The sequence below is a fragment of the Cavia porcellus genome, unplaced genomic scaffold (assembly GCF_034190915.1).
Source record: "Cavia porcellus strain 051 isolate PalLab524CR breed Dunkin Hartley unplaced genomic scaffold, mCavPor4.1 scaffold_6, whole genome shotgun sequence".
In the NCBI taxonomy this organism is placed as follows: domain Eukaryota; kingdom Metazoa; phylum Chordata; class Mammalia; order Rodentia; family Caviidae; genus Cavia; species Cavia porcellus.
Window position 1 is genome coordinate 32038537 of NW_026947489.1, and position 24062 is coordinate 32062598.

The 24062-nt window shown below is 33.7% G+C and overlaps 1 protein-coding gene across 1 annotated transcript in view; it reads right to left on the reverse strand.

The window, feature by feature from the left end:
- The window catches only part of Spred1 (sprouty related EVH1 domain containing 1), an 88884-nt gene that overhangs the window by 16694 nt on the left and 48128 nt on the right, over nt 1-24062 (reverse strand). Inside the window, exons 3-5 of the mRNA XM_063250303.1 lie at nt 15084-15252; nt 13474-13523; nt 912-1070 (exon numbers count right to left, since the gene is read on the reverse strand). Of these exons, the coding sequence (XP_063106373.1) occupies nt 912-1070; nt 13474-13523; nt 15084-15252 (378 nt within the window). The remainder of the gene's footprint in view (nt 1-911; nt 1071-13473; nt 13524-15083; nt 15253-24062) is intronic.

Genomic DNA, 24062 nt, shown 5'->3' on the forward strand with positions numbered 1-24062 from the left:
CTACTTGGGAGACTGACGCAGAAGGATTCCAAGACTGAGATTAAGTCTGGGCAACTGGAATCCTGTTTTTTAAAAAAAGTATGGGAGATCCGGGGATGTGATTCAGTGGTAAAACACTGGCCTCACACACACTAGGCTCTGGGTTCAAGCCTTAGTATCAACAAAACAAAAACCAAAACAAACAGCCAGGTTGGGCTCAGGTCCATAATCTGAGCATTCTAGGAGGCTGAGGCAGGCATGAGGATCAAAGAAGGGAAGGTGGACTGGGAGAGGGGGTATGACTTGCCTTTTGTAGGTAAGTTACTGAGTATGTCCTGGACTACACGTGAGTGTTCACCTCAGCGGCACACACAACAAACACACTCGAGCTCCTTAGATTCTTTTGGCTGGACCCATTATAGAAAGATATATATGCAATGCCCAAAGGGAATGCTTTTATTGAAATAATTTAAGAATACATTTATATATTTTTAGGTAAGCTTTAAGCAACCTTATAAAATTTAGTGAATTTGCCACAGATACATTAGCTGAGAATAATTTTTTTAACAATTTTTTGATCCAAGAAATTTTAAGTTTCTTACAACAAGAAACTTTTGTTTCCCAAAAAGGCTAGAATGTGTTTTTCCTTCTAGATAATACAAATTTCACTGAGCACATTTTCCAGTTTTACTTTGACCACCAAAAATTTAAAGGTAAATTTTTGGTTTAATTATTATGTCCCTATCAGACTTTATAGTGAATATATTTACTGTTAACCATGAATCTAGTTTATTATAAAACATAATCTTCTGATTTTCCTGTCTTTTAGTTGTCGGGTATTTATTTAATATAGAGGACAGACAATGTCATTTGCCAACACATTGAATTTCTACCCATATACTATACATGCTGTAAAGTATTTATTTTCTCACCTGATTAGCTTGACTTTGCAAGTAAACTCGTCTAACATTCAGATCTGCAAAGGCAGTTGATCTGATATTTGAGCTTCTGTAAGGGTCACTGGTAACAACTGTCTCTTGATGGAAAAAGTGTTCTCTCCCTAGAGAACTGGAAGTGTTCTCTTCAGTTGCCTATAGGAAAGAAACCACAATTCATTAGTTGTCAGAAGAAAAAAAAAAGAAAGGTATTTTAAAATAAATATTTATGTATATGATTAAGTAACCAGATCAAAATAAGATAATATGACATGTAGGAGGAAAAACCAACTGTACAAACAAATATATTTTCTTGCTGAAAACCACTTAGATATCAAATTTAAAAAGGCTTTTAATTATAATAAAGTATGAATACATAGAAAATAAATTAGAACAAACATATACACTGACATAAATCTTAATTTGCATCTAAACCTAAAAAGTATACAGCACAACCTGTGCTCAACATTATGCTAAACATACAATGGCTAGAAAGAAGAAAAATATTAGCAGTCCATGATGTTGTTGAAAGAATAAATCAGCCTAACTTTGATGCTTCCCTATATATAAAGATTTAAACCAGGGGGATACTCACAGGCAATGACAGTCCCTAAAGACACACTCAAATTTTCTACAATGCATGTTAAATAACTGAAACTTAGCATATTACAAAGTCCTGGGTTTTGTTTCATTTAATTTTTAAAAGAAACAGCGTAATTTGGGTGATCCAAAGTACAAATAAAGAGCAAAATAAGAGTGATGAGAGCAACAGGTAGATGAGTCTTTTGCAAACAGAAAGGGACCCAAAGTCTGAGGGCAGAGGGGAAGGAAAACAAAAAAGATTTAAAATGTGCACATGAACCACATACCCTCAATGTGTATAGTCTTTGCTGTTACAAAAATGAATGAAAAAAATAATACTAATGAAAATGAGGAGGGGAAGGGGAATAAAAAGAATCAATAATATTGAGTACATGTACCCACTCCTTACGATAAATCTATGTATTCCAAACATGTACTAATAAAAAAAGAAATGGGATAACAAGTTGCTATTATAGTCTCCCTTGGTATAGAATTAAACTAATAATAACAGCCAAGTAAAATGACTTAATAGTTCTACTTATTTTAGAATAAGGCAGAGGATGGGAGTGTAGGGCTAGCAATTTTAAAGGTTCAAATCTTTATAAGGTTTCCTTTACATAATTTAAAAAATGGTTGTTGCTATTTCTAAAATAAAATGAGTGTCCTTTCTTCCCATTTTCCTTCTCTTGTGCTGTTTCTTTCTTTGACTGACTGACTGATTTTCATAGTGTTAGGGACCAAATTTTGGGTCTTGCAAATAAGTATCAACCACCAAGCTGCATGTCCAGTCACAAGGATGTAATTCTTGCCCTAGACCAGAGTAATTTGTGCACTGAATTTCTTTGGCACTCAATTTTCTCAATTACAAGATAATTCTAATAGCTACAGTATATTTCAGATCTATTTAAATAACAACAAGTGAAAAGGCTCTGAAAATTAAAAGCAATTAGCACTCTAGGAGGTTGAGGCAGGAGGGCTGCCAAGTTCATGGACAGCCTGAGCTATACAATGAGACCCTTTCTCAAAAAAACAAAAGCAAACAGAAAAACAAAACAAACAACCAAGAAATTAAATTTAAAAAATTCTGAGAATCTACAGTCCATTAAAAATAATTATGCCAAAACCAATTATGGCTACTTTTACTTAATATTCCAACATGTTTTGACAGTTAATGCTAAAATTAACTGAAAAGGGGAGTGGTGGCTGAACACTAGTTTCCAGCAAATGTTCATTCAAAAATGTATATTTAAAGTAAGGAATAAGAAAAAACATTAAATAAATATATTTATCTTTTCTAGAGATATTTTAGAAATAAATGAATTGTCAGAAATCATAAATTGAACAGAACACAAAAACAAAAAGGATGCGGAAAGGGACAACCAATCACAATTCTGTGTCATCCAATTAAGGTATAAAATGTATATAATTTCTTTTAATTATAAACTGGATATAGCAGCTGTATCAGCATTAGTTGGCTCATCAAGTGATGTTTATAAAGCAACTATGCCTTTAATGGAAATAATTTTTTATTAGTTGTCTTTTATTGAATTATGGCCTGAGAAGTCATTTAAGAATGATAAATTAAAATAAATTCTATTTTGCATAATCTGTGCCTGAACAAACACTAAATGATTACATAACCCAGAATTTTACTGTATTAGCTTGGGCTATTCTAGATACATTCTAGAAGACAAATAATAATATATTTTAAGGCTTAAGACATATTTCTTTTTTCAAGAGAACAATACAAAGTATTTATTATTTCATTAATATAAAGTAAAAATGTGTAAAATTTGGGCAACAATATTAAAATATTTATCAAAATTGTAATAAGCACACATCTAAATGGATAACAAAACAACTGTTGAAAATGAAGACTCAATACTACCTACAATAAAGAATATATTACTCATGAACTGAGCATCTAATAACATTTTTGAAAATCCTCTTTTCCTGTTACCAACTGTATTTTTTTCAGCACACTGGAAATTTATATATATTACACTGCCAATGTTACAAGTAGTGAAAAGAAAACAGGCATTTTATTGATTGCTACTTTTACAAGCATAGGAGGAAAATTTACAAACTATTTCTGAAAAAGTAATTTTAGCAAAATGTATTAAGAAACTTTAAACAAAGTACTGCTAACAATTTGATTTTCAAAGCACAGATATTTCTGAACCCATTTTATGTATTTTGTAGCATTTGAAGAGCTTCTTGTAAGATATTGATTTGAAATTAAAAACAAAGCTCCTTTCCCCAAACACGGAACAATATCTAAAAAGAACAAAGTATGTATGAATGCAGTCATTCACTGAAACAAAGATCACATCTGTACACTACTTCTTAAATTGTGCATGGAAATTTAAGTCACCAATTTGATGGTATTACCAGGTTGTGCTATGTTGGGGTAATCAGACCAAGAGGAAAGAACCTGATCTACGTGATTAACATTGTGATTTACAAAGAAACCCAGAGAGCTGTCTTGTTCTTTCAGCTAGGAGGTAGTAGAAGGTGTCATTTATGAACCTGAAAGTGGGCCCTCACCAGACACTGAATCTCCTAGAATTCTTGACTGTAGTCTTCTCAGCTTCTCAAATTTCTCAGAACTATGAGAAATAAACTTCTGTTGCTTATAAACTACCCCATCTACAGTATGCTGTTATAGGACTCAGAAACATGTAACACAGCCTAAGCAAGGGGAGAATCCTGCCTGCTTTAGTCCTGGAGTTTAGAACTAACTATGCTTGGCATGTAAGAACCCCATTAATAAGCTTTTGGGCAAATATCTACAAGTTAGACCGCACTACATGAATATGTACTACCTTGGGAGTAAATGTACGATAGAAAAATATGTAGAAGAATTATACCTTCCAGTAACTGCGGAAAATTCAAATTATGGAAAAAATTCTATTTATAGTCTCACTCTCATGTAACAATACCTCTTATTAACTGGCATGTCTTCCTAAATTTTCTTTTCTTTTTTTGATACCAGGGATCAAACTCATGACTGAGCACTTGCAAGGCAGGTGCTTAAACCACTGAGCTAAATCCCCAGGCCCCATTCCTAAATTTCCTAATGAATGCATATATTTTTTATCTTCTGTATAATTTGATTCTATTCATACTATAGACAATCTAGCCACGTGGTCCATTTTTAACTTTGTAACATCCCATGGATCTCCCCAACTGTCAGTATATAAAGATATACCGTTCACTTTGAAATAGTTTCAAGTCCAATGTTTAGATATGTCAGATATTATTTAGCCAATTCCTATTAAGGGGCAGGTAGACTATTTTCATATTCTTATACATACACTGCAACATGCTCTCATACACATACACCTTTTGTACTTTTAGTATTTCCTCATAAGAACACTCATAAATGCAATTGTTGAGAAAATAATATGCATTTATTTAATTACATTACCAAGGTGCTTCCGGCAAGCTGATGTGTCAATTAAAAACAACTGTTTATGACAGAGACCATTTCCTCCATCTTTGCTCAACTGGGCCTTATAATAGCATGCATCTCTGTCAATCTAATAAGATTCTTGTTATTTTCCAAAACAATTATCTAGGGCTGGGGATTTAGCTCAGCAGAAAAAGCACCTGCCTTGCAAGTGTGCGGTCATGAGTTCAATCCCTGATATCAAAAAAAAAAAAAAAAAAAAAAAAAAAGAAAAGAAAAGAAATAATTCAAAACCAAAAAGATTATACCATTTCCACACCTTAAATTAATTAATGATAACCAATACACTTTCTTAATTTGGATATGACTGAAAAAAAGTATTGGGGGCTTAAAGGGGTTTCTGTGTGTTTTTTTATTTACTAGATTATAATCCTGTAAAAGTAACTATTATAAGAACTGAAAGTTGAATATTTGATATGCACAAAACTGCATATAGATTCACATGGTCTCCAATTTAAAAATTATACAATTATAATTTTTTTTATACCAGGAATTGAACTCACAAGCTTGGGCTTGCCGGGCAGGTGCTGTGCCACTAAGCTATACCCGACAATAGCAATTACAATACATCTACATTCAGTGTTTTTAGTACGTATACTGGCATGGGCTCATCTGTATTAGCTAAAATAACCTAGGCCAACACTGAATGGACAATGGAAATTTATTTTACATTGAGCTGCAGATAGATGTAATAATTATTCTCTACTAATTGCTAATAGATTGTTTAGGTGTTTTTTCTTTTCCCAAGACTACTACAGTAATTTTGTGTGTAAAGCATACAGGGTAATGTAATGAAGTAACTCCAGCTGCAGCTTTCCATCAGAACATAAGGTCTGTAGGAAAATAAAAACAGGTTTCATTTCTCTCTACCCTGTCCTTTTTTCCAGTGTTAATTCTGAGACAGAGAAAATTTAGTTTTGTTCTCAATTTTTAAATGTACAATTCCCAAACAACAGGTATAAACAAGCAATGTTATACCTACATCTAATTAAGAACTTCTTTCTTATAGGTAATTGCAGCAAAGTAATTATCAACATTTTGGTATAGTATTTCCAATACCAATTCACTTTAAATTTGGTCACAACCAACTCCCTGTTTTAGTCACTAGGGTTCTTCAGTTACTTTGAATTTAAGGATAAGAATAAACCCCTTGAATTTTGTACTTGTTGAGTATTACTAGTATGTAAACAGCATTCTAGGCAAACTGAACACAGTTCTGATGAAACAATACAAAAAGAATTGAAAAACTGTATCAAGACAAATTCCCCATACAACCCTTCCTTTAACTGGCAAATGTAGTTTTTAGAATTGCTGCCACAGTCAGACTCAAAGGTCTAAACAAAATATTACGCACATTTTCAATAATAAAAGTCTAAAAATATCAAGGCTTTTAGAAAGTAAGTGTATGACAGTAAGTCTAAAGGACAGTGCCAGCTTGGTTGTAATATCGTAATTTTTTTTTTTTACTAGCTAGATAGTAAAGTCTGTCAGTTAACATCTCAGGCATAGATCCTGACTAAAACACCACCCCCTTTTCAAATTACTACATGAACAATTCATACCATCTGCCTAAAGCAAAACGACTTTAAATAGTAAATGTAAGTCATAGTCTTTTAAATCATTTTGGCTTGGAAATAACCTAATTCTTAATTCTTAAAAAGATTAATCAAGTAATTCTTGTTAGCCAAAGAGAAAATATGGTAACTTTTCACTTCTAATCAATCATGTTTTTCATCTTTCTTCTGCTCAAAGATCAAAAAAATTTTTTTTTCCTCTTATAACCTCAAGCTAGTTACAAGGTGAGTTTTGTGGTTTTGATACCAATCCAGCTTATCTGAAGAATAAGGACTATAAATGTTCTGAGTTCTCTGTTGGAAAAACAGTAAAATTACGAAAACAAGCAGAAAGTTTAAGGAAAAAAAAAACCTTAACCGCTTCATTAAAATAGTCAAAGAGGGCAAGGGCAACCCACTCAAGACTCCTTCTGTCTCTGACAGGAGCATTCTTTCTCTCAACAAATATGTTTTGCTCTTAACTTTTGTGGTTCCTAAAATTCATTCTTCGATTGTAGAGAACATAAAAGTCATACTGGACATATAGTAGATTGAGAGTTCTATTCCCCTATATCATTTAGAGGTCTTCACCAAGATCATTAGACGGAGAAGGAAGTCTCCTTTGTTTCACAGACTCTGAACTGAGATTCATTAAAGCAACACATTTTTGTGCTTCAAATTTGTTATGTCTTTGCTCACTGCTTGTGATTGCTTATGCTTTGTCTGTTATAGTTTTGTTAAAATGATGATACATCTAAATTAAAACATGCAACATTTATAAGGTTTTGTTCTTATACATGTTGCATTTAAACTAGTTACTAAATTCACTGGTATCCTTGTTTAATTTTATTAAGACAATAGTGCTAGAAGACAGTAACATTAGAACAACCCTGGTAGACTTTTAATACCAATAATATATGCCAGATTCCTTTACTGGGATCCACCAGTCTCTGGATCAGACAAGACACTGGAATTTTGCCTGGCCAGGAGAGCAGACATAAAGGCCATGTCCCAGCTTAGCGCTCTCAGCAAGTTTCCTCCAAGAGACAAAACCTGAGACACAGTGGAAAGAACCGACTTCTGGGTGAAATCAGAAGTAACTATTTCCAAAAGCAGCACATTTACAGGACCAAAACAAACCACATTTAGACTAAAGGAGGCTTTCCAATCTTTCATTTATATGAAAATACTTAAATAATAAGTTGTGGACTTAAAAACTTCCGGTTATCTGGGCAAACAGAAACTGAGAACTGAGGGTTCTTGGCCAGGACAACTCTCTGGTGGACACCTCGAGGCTCCTCAGTGGAAACTGGTTTGTGACTACAGAAAATCTCCACTTATCTATCTGCTTGCATCTCTCTGGTAGTCCATTCCGTGATTTTACTTTATCTAAATGCTGTAAAATATGTATGCAGGTTGCCAACTAATCAAAGTGAGACTAAGACTTTTTTTTAAAACAAATATAGTACATATTGTTCATGTATAAAAACTTGAGAGTTCATTTGTCAATATTAATCTAGTTCTCATGTTATAAAAAATTTGGAGATAATTATAACTAAAGCTAGAGGGATTTATGACAAAACATCAGACTCCATCAATAAAGGGACCTAAAAGACAATGGGTTCAAGTGCTATCCTGTAGAAACAGTTCCTAAAACTAGCTTGTCTACTCTAATGCTCATGTTTTGATTATACATGCCTTTGTATGCAATATTTTAATTACACATGTTTGTATTAGTTTGTTCTTGCCTAGAAGGTAGCAAGCCCCAAGTAATCATACAGATGAAACCAGTAATATATGCTACATTCCTTTATGGGATACACCAGATCTGGTCCAGGAAAAAGGTTATATGACACATATTGAAGTCTGAACTAACTACTCAGCACCTCAGCTAGTCTCTTCTAAACAAAAAAAAAAAAAAAAGTAAAATTAGTGAGACAGTCTGTCCTCCAAAATTAGATGGTATTCGACATTCTAACAGCAGCATAGGGAGTACTTATGCAATTGCAGAAACTAAACATGTGTACATTCCTGATCCTCCTGCTAATATGCCAATAAATATTAAATATATTAGATGACAAATCAATGACATGTCAGACTGTAAAATTCTCTGGACCTTATTATCCTTATTCTCCCTATTGGAAGCCATTACTAGCTCCTCTTGATGGAAACGGTCTTTGTTAACTGTACTCATAAATATCCTATTAGTTCTATTATTTGGTCCATGCATAATGAATTGTTTCTTTTCCTTTGTGTCCTCCGGACTTAAAGCTCTACCTACCCAAGATAAAAATACCTGGTGTCTATCGAGAGCCTTTAGATAGACTCTTCAGAGTATCCCTGACTGCTATCAACAAGTATGACCCCCTTCAGCCTGAAGAAGCCAGATTGGTCATCTCCCATTACCCCCTGGCAGTTCAAATTACTTCTTCAGAGGGAGAGTATTACAAGCAACTGAGACAGACAAAAATATTATAGGCAGTCAGACAAGGCTGGGCCCTGGAAGGAGCCAGTGCAGAAGACCAGATACCCTGTAACTGTGGGAGAGATAAGATCCCTCCACTATGGGCCACACCTCAAGACAAAAGATAAATCAAATGTATCCACATACTTCCTAAAGATAAGCATATGGAATTCATATTCTAACTAGGTCTCTATCACCCTGAGGAAACCAGGAGTCACTATCCCAGCCTCCTACAGGAACAGTTACTGTTCTGTATCCATGCCCGCTTGTTACATGACTCCTTTTCCCATTTGTCCCTGGTTTAATCAATTTTACCTGTGTAATTAATCTTATTGGTGGTCCTACATAGTTCTGTTCAACCTCATACTCAGGCTGTGAGTTCCCATGTTTTCCCTACCTTATACCTGCCTCATTTTGTGATTTTACTCTATAAAAGCCCCTAGAAGAGATGGTCTTTGGCAGCCCTCTTGTGACCCTTTCTTGTCTCTCTCTTTCTCTCTCACACAGCTTTCTTTCTCTAAATATATTCTGCTCTTTAAAAAAAAGTCAAAGAAAGAAAGCAAATGAAGGACATTTATACTTTTAGTACTGGTTACGTATTTTTAAAATCTTGAGTTTTTAGACTTTCCTGCAAAAAAAAAAAAAAAAAAAAAAATCCTTCCTAAATACAATCTGTACATTATCAACACTATATTAGACACCAGTGAAAAAAATGAGGAAGATAGCATTTTAAATTCAAATGATGACATATTATGAAATTCTTCAAAAGCAAGTATGAAATAAAAAGGTAAACTACCTTCTGTTGACTTATGGTAACAAGTTAAGGGAATGACCTTTTGAAAAAAGCTGTTTAACAGCAAGTAACCAAACATACAGCACAGTCACTGGCAAAGAATAGGTACTCAAGTATTTTTTGAATTAATGAATACTCAAAATGGAGATTTCCTCTGACAATGTGTCAAAATGTTTATGTTCTAAATACAACATAATCAGTGTTTCCTCTGGATTAAAAAATTAAATGGGTGATTCACTTAAGTCATTTTAGCTATCTTCACAAATAATCAGGAAAATAATATAACCACTACCTTAAATCATAGTCAATTTGTACTCAAAATACTTTCAAAACTTTATTTATGCCAAGCCCATAAGTGAATTATAAAATTTAAGATGTATTTTATTTCTAATACAATGATTAAATAAATTAGAATACATTATATACTCCAAAACAATGCAAAAGAATGAAGTAAAACTTTGATATACTGTAAAATAAATGGTACATTAAGGTCAATTTGAGAACTTTCTTTTGTGATTTTAAATTTCTTTTGTAGATGCTAAAAGATCTGTTAGCATTCAAATGTAAGAAAGTTAAACTTCCAATATGCTCATGTATTGAGTTATACTTTGGTACTGAAGAAATTAACATAAAAACTTAGCAGCTTCAAACAACATTGATTATCTCCATTTCCATGACTTGGAAATTTTGGAGCAACCATGGTAAGTGGTTCTGAGTCAGGATTCCTCATCAAGTTGTGGTCAAGATATAAGTAGGTGGTTCTGGCTCAGATTCCTTGAATAACAACAGAAAACTTGGTAGGTCTCTGGTGAGTCATAAGGGGTGGGGGTTAACTCCACAGATAAAATACAGGTTGATGAATCTCTGAGAAACTGTTCTCTTAAAGTTCTGCTAGTAAGGGACACTTTCTTATGCTTCTCTTAAGCCTTATTACTTTAACTAGAAGGTTCTCTGAGGCAACACCTCACATTTTTCTGAAACCTTAATCAAAAGAACTTTGGATGTTCTAGAAATTCAAAACTATCTTAACTAGATGGATCACACTTAGGATTCCTCATGAGGTTGCAATCAAAGTATCAGCTATGGCTTCAGCTACTAGAAGGTATACCTGGAGCTGAATGACTTATCTGCAAGACTAATATGGGTACAGCTTCTCATTACATGGATGGCTGAAGTGACTTGATGTCCTTGTAATATGGCAATTGGGCATTCCTGCAACTAGTGATCCATGAGACGGTCAGGAGCTGCAATGACTTTTACGATCTATCTTTGGAAGATATCACATTCTCTATTAAGGTAACAACTCATTAAGTATACTACGTAAGGAGATGGGAGGATTATTTTCTACTGAAAGGAAAATTATTAAAACATTTTAGAATCTACCCAAAACATACACACACAGTATTAAAAAATTTAAAAAGACAGAAAAATTGGTTTTACTGAAATTACACTGAAATAAAAGCTTATCATGAGGATTTCTGATATTACACATTTTCTATTTTATTATAAATATTAATCACTAAGCAAGTACTTTAATGTGCAGTGAAGCTGAGATATAACAACTCTTTTAGATCCACATGTCTGTGGATAAATTGTTGAATTGAGTAGAGATGTCTTACTATGAAGCTGGGACAGGAATCCTAAGAAGCTAGAACAGAAAAATTCTTACCTGCTTTCACTAGGCAGCATTTCTCTTTATCTGTGTTTTTCCTGATTGTTACTTTTTACTATTTTGCCTGTCACTAGAATAAATTTTTTTAATTTTTTCACTCTGTACTAAAGACCTAACATATACAGTACTAGTAGCCAACTTGATTATGTAAACAGACAATAATTTTTACAAAACTAACTGACTGCAACATTTAAAACTTCTTTGCCAAGTATGAAGGTCATATAGCAGGTTTTTTCTCCACGCAATGTTACAATATAGTAATTAGGTGAAACTAAATCAGAAGAGTATTAAAACGAATAATCATTAGGTAAGGAGAGCTACTTAAAATGTAGAAACTCTACCTCTCAAGTTGAAATTTTTTACTCCCACTTCTAGTCTCACATTTTTGACTGCTACCAGAACAAAATGGAACATTAGGAAACATTTAACTGAAAACAAAAATCCTTTTTGAATTGCGCTACATATTTTTTATATCTGAGTAACTGCAACTCACTATACTTAAATAATGTGACCTTCAATAAACACATTCATATACAAATACAACAATTCTTCAATATGCAGTGAAGGATAGAAAATTAGGATATACCCACTCAAAATATGTCTAAAATATTAAAAATAACAAACCCAGAAAATGTTTAAGAATGCAGAAAATATTTGTATGGACTTAAGTGAAAAAAAAAATGCAAGCTTTGGTATAACAGGATCACCTCAATGTACAGAAAAAATATTGAAGGCCACAATGTAATATGTGTAGAAGTTGACAGTTAACAGGTTAATGCTTTATTCTCATTTTCTTCTTCTATAAAGGATCTTGCTATGTTACTTAGAATAGCCTCAAATTTGAAATTTACTCCTGTGTCCAGTTTCTGAGTAGCTGGGACTACAAGAGTGAGCCACTATTCCTAAAGGTTATTAGGCTTTTCCTTTAAATGTTGTTATATATCAAGTTTTCTAAAGTAAACATTCTTTTTTTTAATCAGTAATGGGGATCGTACTCATGACCTCATGACCATATGCTTGCAAAGCAGGTGCTTATGCCGCTGAGCTAAATCCCCAGCTCCTAAAGTAAACATTTTTACTTTCTGATTATGAAAGTTTTAAGCAACTGTGTATACAAAATATTTTGCTCTGTTACTGGGTCACAACTATTTTTATACAGATTTAGGTTCTTTTATGGTTATAAAAGTATGAATACTTATTAAAGCAAATGTGAAAAACTATTAAAAAGTTATACAGCACAGAATCTCACAGTCCAAAAATAGTTAACATCTTGGGTAATAAGAATAACAGGCAATTTTTGTTTTTAACTGCTCTATATATTGCAAGCAAACTGACAAACAATAAAATATCAAGAGTTGCATGAGATTCATCAACAGGTTAGTGAGTATCTAGATAGTTCCTCATTTTTTATCAACTAATATTTAAATACATATCCCCACATAAAACTAAGCGCATGCATAAAAACTTTTGTAATATCTCATTTCCTTTATATACATGAGAACGAACTGAATCACTAGATGAACAAATTCGTTTCTATTTATTTTTAAAGTTTCTTAACACTAAAAAAAAAACATACCTTCTAGAAAAAAGAAGCATCAATCTGTACTTTCTCCTCAAAGCATTAATCTGTTCACCTCACAGACATAGATTGCATGGGACAGTACCTTTTTCTTTTTATTACCTGCGGATTAAAATGAACTACAACATAGTGATATTTGCATTTATTTTCTGTGAATTGTTAGTGTAAAACTCTGGCCTGTTTTTGCAGGGGAAATCTGTTGCCCTGAGGATTTCAGACTATTTAACCCCTACAATCTCATGAGTCAATTTCTGAAAAACAAACTACACCAAAATAAAAGGTTTTTTTCTATGTATTGGATCTATCTGTCTCTCTGGAAAACCCAATCAAATACAGTGTTCCTCAAAATTTTGTTAATGACTTACAGGTTATTTATTAAAGCTTACTGATTTCCTCCACACTTTTCTTTATGTTCAGAAATTCTTTGCAAGACAAATTACTTACTTGTAAGTCATCTTCTGTTCCTTCAGCTTCAATTTTTGATGGTGGGCATCCTAAAAAAAACAAGAAAAAGTTAATTAAGCAAAAATTTTTTTCCATACATTTCAGTATTAATGATTAATTGATTATATCATTAAAATATTTTTAAAAACTGAAGAGATCATTCCTGGCTGCCAGGCAACCCTGTCAGATACCGGTCACTTGCATTTGCTCCTTTGTTATAACAACAGAGAATAAAGCAGATAATTGTTTCCCTCTTCTGCAGACAAATTTCTAGTTACTTACTAAAGTAATATTTTCTTTTATAATAAAGACAATAGCTATCATCAAATGATACATTTCATTTTTGGTTTATTTTTATAGGATAATATAACACTAAATATAGACACAATTTATTCGATATAGGAATTAACTGGTTGAAATCAATGCTTGAAATTGTACACAAACAAATGTGCTATCCAAGTGACACCCAGGGTAAACTATAAAGTGGTTAAGGTATTTAACCAGTTTTATATAGAATCAAAACATCTTTGACATGGACCATGATGCCACATACATATAAAACCAACTACTCAGGAGGGTGAAGCAGGACATTTCCAAGTTTGAGGTCAGCTTGGGCAATTTAGTAACATCATGTCTCAAAATAACAAGTGCTGGGAATGTAGCTCATACTAACTTAAAAATCTAGACTACAATGTAGTCTAACACATTTTTATCAGTTACTTTATGCAGAAAATTATTTCTGTGAATAAAGATATTTTCAGCCAGGTCCTGATGATCAAGCCTATAACCCCAGCACTCTGGGGCGCTGAGGCAGGAGCATTCAAACTCAGTCCAGTCTGAGCAACTCTGTGAGACTCATTCCCAAAAGGGAAACAAGGGCTGGGGAACACAGCTCAGTGTGGAGGCTCTGGGTTCAGTCACCAGCACCAGGTGGATAAGGAGTATGGTGATATTTCCCTTCCTGATCAGAACAAACAAAAAAAGCCAATCTTAAGTGATTTTCGCTTTTGGGGGAGAAATAATACTTTAATGTTATTTGTGTTTTGTTAAGCATAGCTGATTCCTCCACAATCTATATGCTTCAGAATTAAATATCTTAATATACTGGCAAGATACACAAAGAATAAAGGAGTTATACAGCCCTAGTCAGTCCTAAGCAATGTAATCCAGAGTTCTGCCATTGGATTAGCTACCTACACATGAAATATTACAGATTCTCTTTTTATCTAATTATCAAGGGTAAGATGTTGCTGATAATAAATATACAAGTAGAATATCAGACACTGCACTTCTCACAGTTCTACTCTACACTATGATTTTTTCTTCAAATTAATTCTTTTATTTTTCTTCTCGAACCCTTCTTTGAAAACATTTGTTTTACCTAAAAGCTGTTTATAGGTTTTTCAATATAACAGATACAAGTGCAAAGCACTGTTACTTAACAAACAAAAACCGGCTAAAAGTCTGTTATTTCATCTTTACCTATTTTGAGTTTTCAAAGTGTGGTCACATAACACAAATGCTGATTGGTTTAAATATGACTTGTATCACCTCTAAAGGAAGGTGACTTCTGGTACACATACTGGATAAAAATAAACAGGAACAGCTACCTTGAGAAATATCCTCTATAGCTCTTCGAATGCCTCTATCGAATGCCCTAGCATCAGCAGGACTTTGAAAGGTGAGGCCAAACTTCTTGTCATCAATCTTCCAATGGTGAAATGTTGGAGTGACCTTATTATAAATGAGGTCTTTTTTAAGCATACACTCCAAAACCACCTGTCAAAAGTCAAATACCAAAGTTAATACACGTATATTTACATATGTTACATATAAACTCAGGTTAGGAAAATTTTACCTTTCAAATAAATATTTTAATAAATTTAAAAATAGAGGCCTTAAGCCTAATCTACTCAGGTAAGATAATAATGAGATTAAGACTGGAATGAAAAGACTATGCATGGCTGGCCATGGTAGCACACACTGTAATCCTAGCACTTGAAAGGGTGAGGCAGGAGAATTACTCCAACTTCAAAGCTAGCGTGGGCTACACAGTGAGATCCTGCCTCCAACACAAACAAACAAAAAAATAAAAACACAGAATGTATGTTATAAACAGTACTATAACAAACAAAAAAACAAGGCACACTCTTGTTCTATCAAAATTTCCAAAGATTATACCAGGAATTACTTCTAGGAAAGAGGCAGAGGGAATGGGGATAAAATGAAATAGGACTTTTAAAAATCACTTTCCTGGGGCTGGGAATTTAGCTCAGCGGCATAAGCGCCTGCCTTGCAAGCAGGCAGTCGTGAGTTTGATTCCTGGTACCGATAAAAAGGAAAAAAAAAAAAAAATCACCTTCCTAAATTTCTTAAAAAGCTCATTTAACATTTTGTTTGAAGATTTAATGGGCCTTGCAGCAGATGAAAATACCTGCCTTGCCACTTTGTTATGCTATACAGTTTACATTTTGAAGCCTTAGTTTCTTCATTTCATAATATGAATAGCAATGAAGTATCAGATCAATATTTATAGTAGTGCAGAACAATATACTTTTGTTTACATTTCCCATAAGGTTTAAAAGAAAAGAAACAAAAATATAAAAACTCTCTTTTATTTGAAATGGCCACATTTACTATTTTCTCTCTCTGTATACATCCATGAATAAACATTTATTTTACTTTAAATTTTTTGAGTAAAATATTTCAAGGTTATCTATATATATCCTATTACTCTTTAAGACTTGAATGTTATTTCCTAAGAGCAATGTCATTCTTTTATGTAATTATAGCATAATTATCAACTCAGAAAATTTAAAACTGAAGTAACAATTTTATCTAATTTGTAGCCTATATTCTACTTTTGTTCACTATGCTAATAAAGACTTTTATATTATAAATCAGTGCTTTTGTCTCAACTTGAAAGATGGTTTTCAACCTATACAGCATAGAACTGACTATAGTAATTCTTGATAACATATTAATTTATGAATAAATAATCAAAAAGGTGACTAAGAACCACTCTTGCCTATTTAGAAGAAACAGAACAAAACTGCCTTAGGAACTTTGCTACTTTCATGATGCTACATATACTGGGAAAAAAAGACTACATATTCAGGGCTTCTATGAATTAGTCACCTCTGGTAGGCATTTTCCACAGATTTGCTATTTTTCACACAGCCATTCTGCAGCAATAACAATAGTAAAATTCATGATGAGTGTGCAGAATTCAGAAGTACAGCACTGGCATTTAGAATTGTTGCAATTTATTTTTTAATATTTATTACTACATAAAAAGAAATATTTTTGAAAATAATGTTAAATAATTACAAAAGAAACAAACATAAACTGAGTTTGATCCCATAAGTCTTATTACATATCACTAAGTTGTGAAACTATTATTGAATAAGTACTCTCAAATTTTCTAAAATTAGTTTCATTTTTCTACTGTTTTCTCTCAGATAAAATTCAACACAAAGTACACCGATCTCTACCATTAGTTTTCAGATAGCATCCATTTTTTACAGGCTCCCAAAACCTGCAGAAAACTGAGTTTTCAGGATGAGTTTTAAGATGTGCTGAGGAGGAAATGGAAAGGACGACGACTAGCTGTCATACTCAAACCATTACCTATATGGAAATATGCCCCAGGGAAAAGTCGTGTACAAACTGTTTACACACTACAACTGGTTTAAACGATTAGCTAGTTATGAACTAGACTTCACTTTTGTTGATCACTTTATCTAAAAAATAGTATTAAGAAATAAATCTTTTACTGTACATAGAGTATATTTGCTGACAGAATATATCATATGTAGCACAAAACCAATCACCCTTTAGGAAAAGGTCATAATAACGGTAGTAGATATTATAAATTTAGAAGAAGCAGTGAAATAGAAAAAAAAAAAAAAAAAAGAAAGTGACTTATTTATTGCCACAACTACCCGATGTCTTTTTAGGTGATTTTATAGTGTATTTCCTATAACATCTTCCTCCAACATTTTCACAATTCTATAACCTTCATGTCCAAAGTCTAACAGTCTTACATATCTAAGTCACATAATATAAAATAAAGGTAGTTTGATCACACCAAGGACAATGTAGAGAACACCTTAGTGAAGAAACAGGTGACATCACTGTCTACCTAAAATTAAGAAATAAAAACAAAATGAGACTGAATCTTATACAGCAAGTAGAGAGAGGAACACTTCAAAAAGACTTTTACTTATTATGTGATCAATAGTCTGCATTCACAAAAAGCAAAAAGTTTAAGGGCTGAAACAATTTTATCTGCTGGAGTTTTGGCTGTATTAATTTTTTATTTTGAGATAACATTAATATCACAAGCTCAAGGAAACTGAATTCACTGTTTCCTATATATGTGATGTGATCATTTGCAAACAAACCACAAAAAACACCAATTACTACATGTACATCTTTGTCAAAAAGTTAAAGCAACCAATCCAATATTACCAGGTGAACCTTTTACTATGAAAAGAAATGAGTTAAAGTGGTAAGTTACCTCTTTATTTACCAATGTTGTATAGAAAGAGACCCTATATGTCTGAAGTGGTTATCAAACTTGCCCAGAATTTATGACTCACAAAGAATACATGGACACAGGAAATAAATAAACCTGAGTTCTGTTAAGACTACGATGTAGGCAACTGCTAGAAACCATCAAAACATAAATCATATCCAGGTGTGGTCATGCACTTATGGGAGGCTGAGACAGGAGGATCACAGTTTAAATCCAGCTTGGGTAACTCTGTGACAGCCTATCTCAAAATAAAGGGCTGGAGATAAGACTCAGTGCCACATCTCTAGGTGCAATCTTCAATACCACAAAACAAAAACAAAACAATGACAAAATATCATAAACTTAAAAACTTGCCTGCAGTTATAAAGCTTCAAATATACTTGACTAATTTTAATTAAGAGCTAAATAAACTTCTTTCGGGGATTAAGTAGTGCTGTAAATTTTAATTTCATCAAGTCCCCATGGTAACTCTAAAGGACATTCATAAAATACAAGGTAGAGATAAACACAAAAGTGTTATCAGTGGTCTTATCCATTTCTATATAAAATTTTTATATTAAATAAAAATAGCAAATATTAATGGTAAGCTTAAATCAAAAATAACTACAAAGAGTATATTAAGTATATTAACTGAACTGAGACATAATTAAGTATATGAATTAAGAATATGGCTGGTTAGCAAAGAACAAATTTAAGAGTCAACTTTTAGAATCAGTATTACATTTTACACTTCTCATTATCTGCAAGTGTCTTTGGATTAGAAATGAAGATTATTGACTAAAAAGTATATATAACAAAAAATATAAACTAGAAAAAGCCACCACAAATTCAAGGGTACCTAAATATGCACGATGACTACACTAAAAACCAAAAATCAAACTTTCATATATCAATTGATCTGATCAGTTTGAGAATACAATTGTTACAAACAACTAACTGGAACTACCTTTAGAAAGATGACTATAATAGTGAAAGGAGAAAAAACAGAATGGTGTAGGTGTGTTTGGTAGAACAATTCAGTATTTCAACACAGATCTAAATTGGTTAAGCCACACAAGTTTAAACTATGTTCTATCGAGACACGTAAATTACTTTGGGAACCATAAATGAAAAGAAGATCTCAAAGTCTTTCAATCCAATGGTAACAAAAAGCCCAAATATTTTTTATTTTGCTTTTATTTTTTCTTTTGTTAAAGTCAAATACATGTTAATAAAAAAAGAAGATATTCCTAGAATCTAAGAAAAAATGAAAATTACTATAACATGAATTTATTAAATTTGATACAGTTAAAGGGAGAAAGACAAGTGACCCCTCTATACCAGGCAGAGTTAAGAGAAGGAAGAAGAAAAATGGTTAAACAGAATTGAAACTTGTAAGCATCCAAAATAAAATGATCAAACTATGAATAACAGAAGGGACAGGAACATAGCACAATACCTAATGAAGTTTGGGGGCTTTGCAGTTATGATTTGCAGGGTGCCAGACAGTCTCTGCAACTTACTCTTCAGCTGACTTTTGGGAATTAAATAAAGTACAATTATATTAAGTAGGTGGATGACACAGTAAAGCTTAGGTAAACATCAGGTGCTGCCACTGGTCTACAGAAAGTCAGGGGCTCTGTGAAGATGGGGGACATTATTCATGAGGGGACACCTTTTTAGAGTATAGCATTCAGGACGCTAAATAAATAGAGTTCATGGGAATAGATTCTAAAGGGCTTAACAATAAATGTTTCGATTTCTAACACTTTTCCTTCATTTGAAAAAAATTGTAGGATAAGAATTTATATGGAAAAAAGCAGGGAACTATGCTCACTAAATAACTAATATTTTGAAGATGTGTTCTAACTTATTCCGAGTAACACGGAACAAGTCCCCATCACAAAATCACCATACTGTTTGCCAGAGCATTTAAAATAGACCAACCCAAAAATGGATATAAAAGCATCTTTATTTCACCAATGACAACTAATAATTTAGAAGAGCAAAATTAAATACACAGTTTTAAATTAATATGTACTTTATTAAGGTTGCTACCTTAAAGTAGGCAATTACATACTTAATATCTAAAAGGTAATACAAAAAGTGTACTAGTGACTTTGTGGACTATCTGTGAATCCAATGAAAACTTCATTTTCTGAAATAAAAATTCAAATTATTTGATAACTAAAATTGATAATTTGTATTTCAAAGAGTTGGGTCATTTTACAAACTTTAGTTTTCTGAATGATGAAAACTAGTCCCATCAACAGGCACAGTGGTACACACCTGCGAAAGGAAGTGAAGCAAAACAAAACAAAACAAAACGTTTTACTAATTGTCTAGTAATAAAAATGTGTAACACTCTGTTGACGGCTGAGGCAGCCTTCAAAAATTAAAAAAAAAAAAAAAGTAACAGAAGCAACAGCTGCAGGGATTCTCAATTCCACTTCAGCTATAACAGGGAGGAAGGGAAAGACAGAACTAAAGAAGGAAGAAGGAAAATGGCAGTATGTTCTCTCAGTTAATAGCACATTATTTTAACATGTATTTCTGGCATCGAAGTAAGATATGAGAGGAAAAGACAAAAAAGATTAAATAAAATAAAGGCCTGCTTAAATAAGTGGAGGAATAATTAGTAATTTCAAGGTTTGACTACTGTTGATGCATATCTTGATGCCATTCATCAAATCCAAAAAGGGTGATCTAGTGTCCAGTAAAGATGGTGGATAGATTAGAGCAGATTACAGAGGCTCCCTGAGACAGACAACTTAGATGCTGAAATAACACAGCGTGGGGAGTCCCAGACAGAGGGAGATGGAACCTCCCGAACCAGAAGAAACTAAAGCGAAAAGAACCAGTCAAACATGCAGTCCCTGGGCTAATATTGAGGCAGCTAAGTTTCTGTGCTCTCACGCACTCCAATTCCTGCCGTTTCGACTCACTAGAACCGCAGCCACCCTGAAGCGCAGTCGCACTGAAGATGGAGGTCAGTGAGCCCAACGGAGAACAGAGCCGGCAAGGGACCCGCAACGACCTGCATCGACCTGCATCGACCTGCCGTGAGTGCCGGGAATAAAACCCTTCCAAGGGAAAGGGGCACCAATGGGACGACATTTTGGAATCCGGCAGGACTGGCAAGAACATGGAGCAGCAGTGACTTCAGTCAGTTGTTCCCTTCCCAGACAAGACTGGTGAGGTATGTTTGGCCTGGGTCACACCCTGGCTGAGACGCAGTAAATTGTCCCAAACCAATTCCCTAAGCGTGCCGCACTCTAACACAGTGAAGGCCTCAGCAGGTTGACTGATGGGGAGGGAAGGAGCCAGCATATGCTGCCCCTGTTTGCACTTCAATAACACACTGGAGTGGGGCAGGATCACCTAGTCAGCGCACTTCAGAAGAACTGTAACCAACAAGGAAAGGGACTGGGACCTCCTCTATACACCTGTATGGAAGAAACAAAAAATATGAGAAGAGGAAGCAACAAGAAAAAGTCCCCAGCCCCCAACCCGAAGAACATTGATCGAGGAGAGGAAAATACAAAAAAAACTGAGGACAGCAAACATGCAATATCAGATATGACATCAGTGGTCTTAGAGAGATATCTTCAGGACCTTATAGATGAGTTCAAAAGTGAAAATACAAACAAGTAAAGCAAGATATAAGCAGATTAATAAAAGAAATGCTAAGCATCTCTCAAGAAGACACAGATAGAAAAATGGAGGAGCACAAAAAAAAAGGAGAGAAACGTTTGATGAACAATATAAAGAAAACATAGAATACATGAAGCAGGTTCAAAGAGATTATCAGGAAATAAAAAAGCTGGCAAAATTGCTTGAAAGAATCTAAGGATAGATTATCCAAACTGGAAGACTGGTTTGCATTGTGGGATCGTGAAAGGAAAAATTACTTAAAAATAACAAGGAAACAGGTAGTAACAATACAAAGGCTAGAAGATGACAAGAGGATCTATAACTTAAGAATAAAAAATGTGAATAAGGAAGCAGGGGTACTATTCACAGAAATAATAAGTTAATAAATAACTTCCCAAGCATAGGAAAAGGAAGTGATATTCAGATGTTTGAGGCATACAGAACTCCAGCCAGCTACAACCAAAACAGAGCTACACCCAGGCATTTAATAATCAAGATCCCAGAAATTCAATATAAGAACAGAATATTAAAAGCCGTCAGAGAAAAGAAACAGATTATCTATAAAGGGAAACCCATCAAAATCACGGCAGACTTCTCAACACAAACCATCAAATCAAGAAGAGCTTGGAGCGAAGTATTCAAAGCCCTGAAAGAAAATAACCTCCAGCTCAGATTGATGTACCCTGAAAAACTGTCTCTAGAAATTAATGGAGAAACAAGATCCTTCCAAAACAAAGAGGAACTGGGGGAATTCGCGAACACCAATCCAACTCTACAGAGAATACTGCAGGACATTCTGGAGAGAGAGAAAAAGTACCAGGATTCCAGGAACAGTGGCAGAGAGGCCTCAATAAATAGAGCAGAAAGTGGAATGAAGAAGAAAATTAGACAACTAATGGCAGAAAAACAGCACAATAGAAATGAGGCAGAGAAGGTAGGCTATAATTTCTAACATTGATAGCCTTGATACACACACACAAAAAGAGAAACACAGGCACAGTAGATCAGGATGTAAGGTCCACTAAGATGCTCATTATAGGAAATATAATTAACCTGAAAAAGGGTTTATGGACTGAAAGTCAAATATGAGAAAACAATGCTCTATGTGACAGGGAACCAGATAGTAATAGGGGCAACTCGACCAGCACCTGCAGCTAGGTTGGAAAGACAGGCTTTAATAGGTAAAGGAATACAACTTAAGATCAAGTACAGGAGGGAGAAGGTTCGGAACCACTTAGGTAAATAGTAGGTTGCCCCTCAATCTAAAAACTGAGGGTGTTGGTGAGACCCAAAAATGCACAGTACACCCTAGGGGAGTAACAGTCTTTAAAAAGACGGCAGAAGGTATTGTTAATAGTGTATCAGGATTTAAAACCCATATTACTCGCACTGCTCTGCTTAGATAATTTTATTCTGTCCCAGTTTGTCTACTTGCACTAGATCTGAGGACACAGACAGCTATCCCAAAAGTAACAGGACAGTAATCATCTTTAATTTCCTAATAACTTAATCTGGAGCCCTGTATAACTTACACTGTTTTATCACGACTGATCTTCGTTAAATCTGGTTTATTTGATTGCTGTTATCGACAGATTTTATTCACAACTCTTATGATTGATAGGATCAAGTTCTGAGAGTATAAGCAACTACACTGAAGATGACAAGATTCACTACGATACCCATTCTGATTTAATTACTACCTGTTTTTGAAGTTTTAAACTATCTAAAAGTTGTGTTTTTATTAATACTGTTATGTACTGCTATATTCAATTATATTATGTCTGATGATATAGACAATTCTACTGAAGATAACAAGAGACAACATAGTAATCACGGTAGAACTTCTTGTACAGTGGTTTTATGTCTTTTTCATTTCATGTGTCTATAGGAATAGTTTTGTTTTGTCTTGCTTTATTTTGTTTCTCCCTCTAATATAGAAAGGATAGAAATACATGTTAAGACTTATGCATGTGTAGAACCTATAAATAGTTTATGAGAACTGATCTTATAAATGATGAAATGAACAAATACTTTGAAGAAAAAGAGACACTACTACTGTACCTAGTGCTGATCCTGTAGTATCATGATGTGAAATCCAGCAATATTATTATTCTTTGTTCAGAGTGATTTTAGCCTGCTTTGGCTTGTTTAATCTCAACATAAATGAAGATATGGATAACTACATGTATGTTTAAGTGTGTAAGATTAATAACCATAGTACTAAGTTTCCGCTGGATAGTTGAACAGAACTGTCTGCAGTCTCACTGTTTCAATCCCTACTTTGATGTTTCACTTTTGTATCTTGAACAACTATTTGTAAGAGGACAATATGTAATCATTAATTAGTGATTTCTTACTGATTATGTTTTCTTTGAAAGTATGTATTATGTCTACCCGTTTTGTTTTGTTTAGTCTT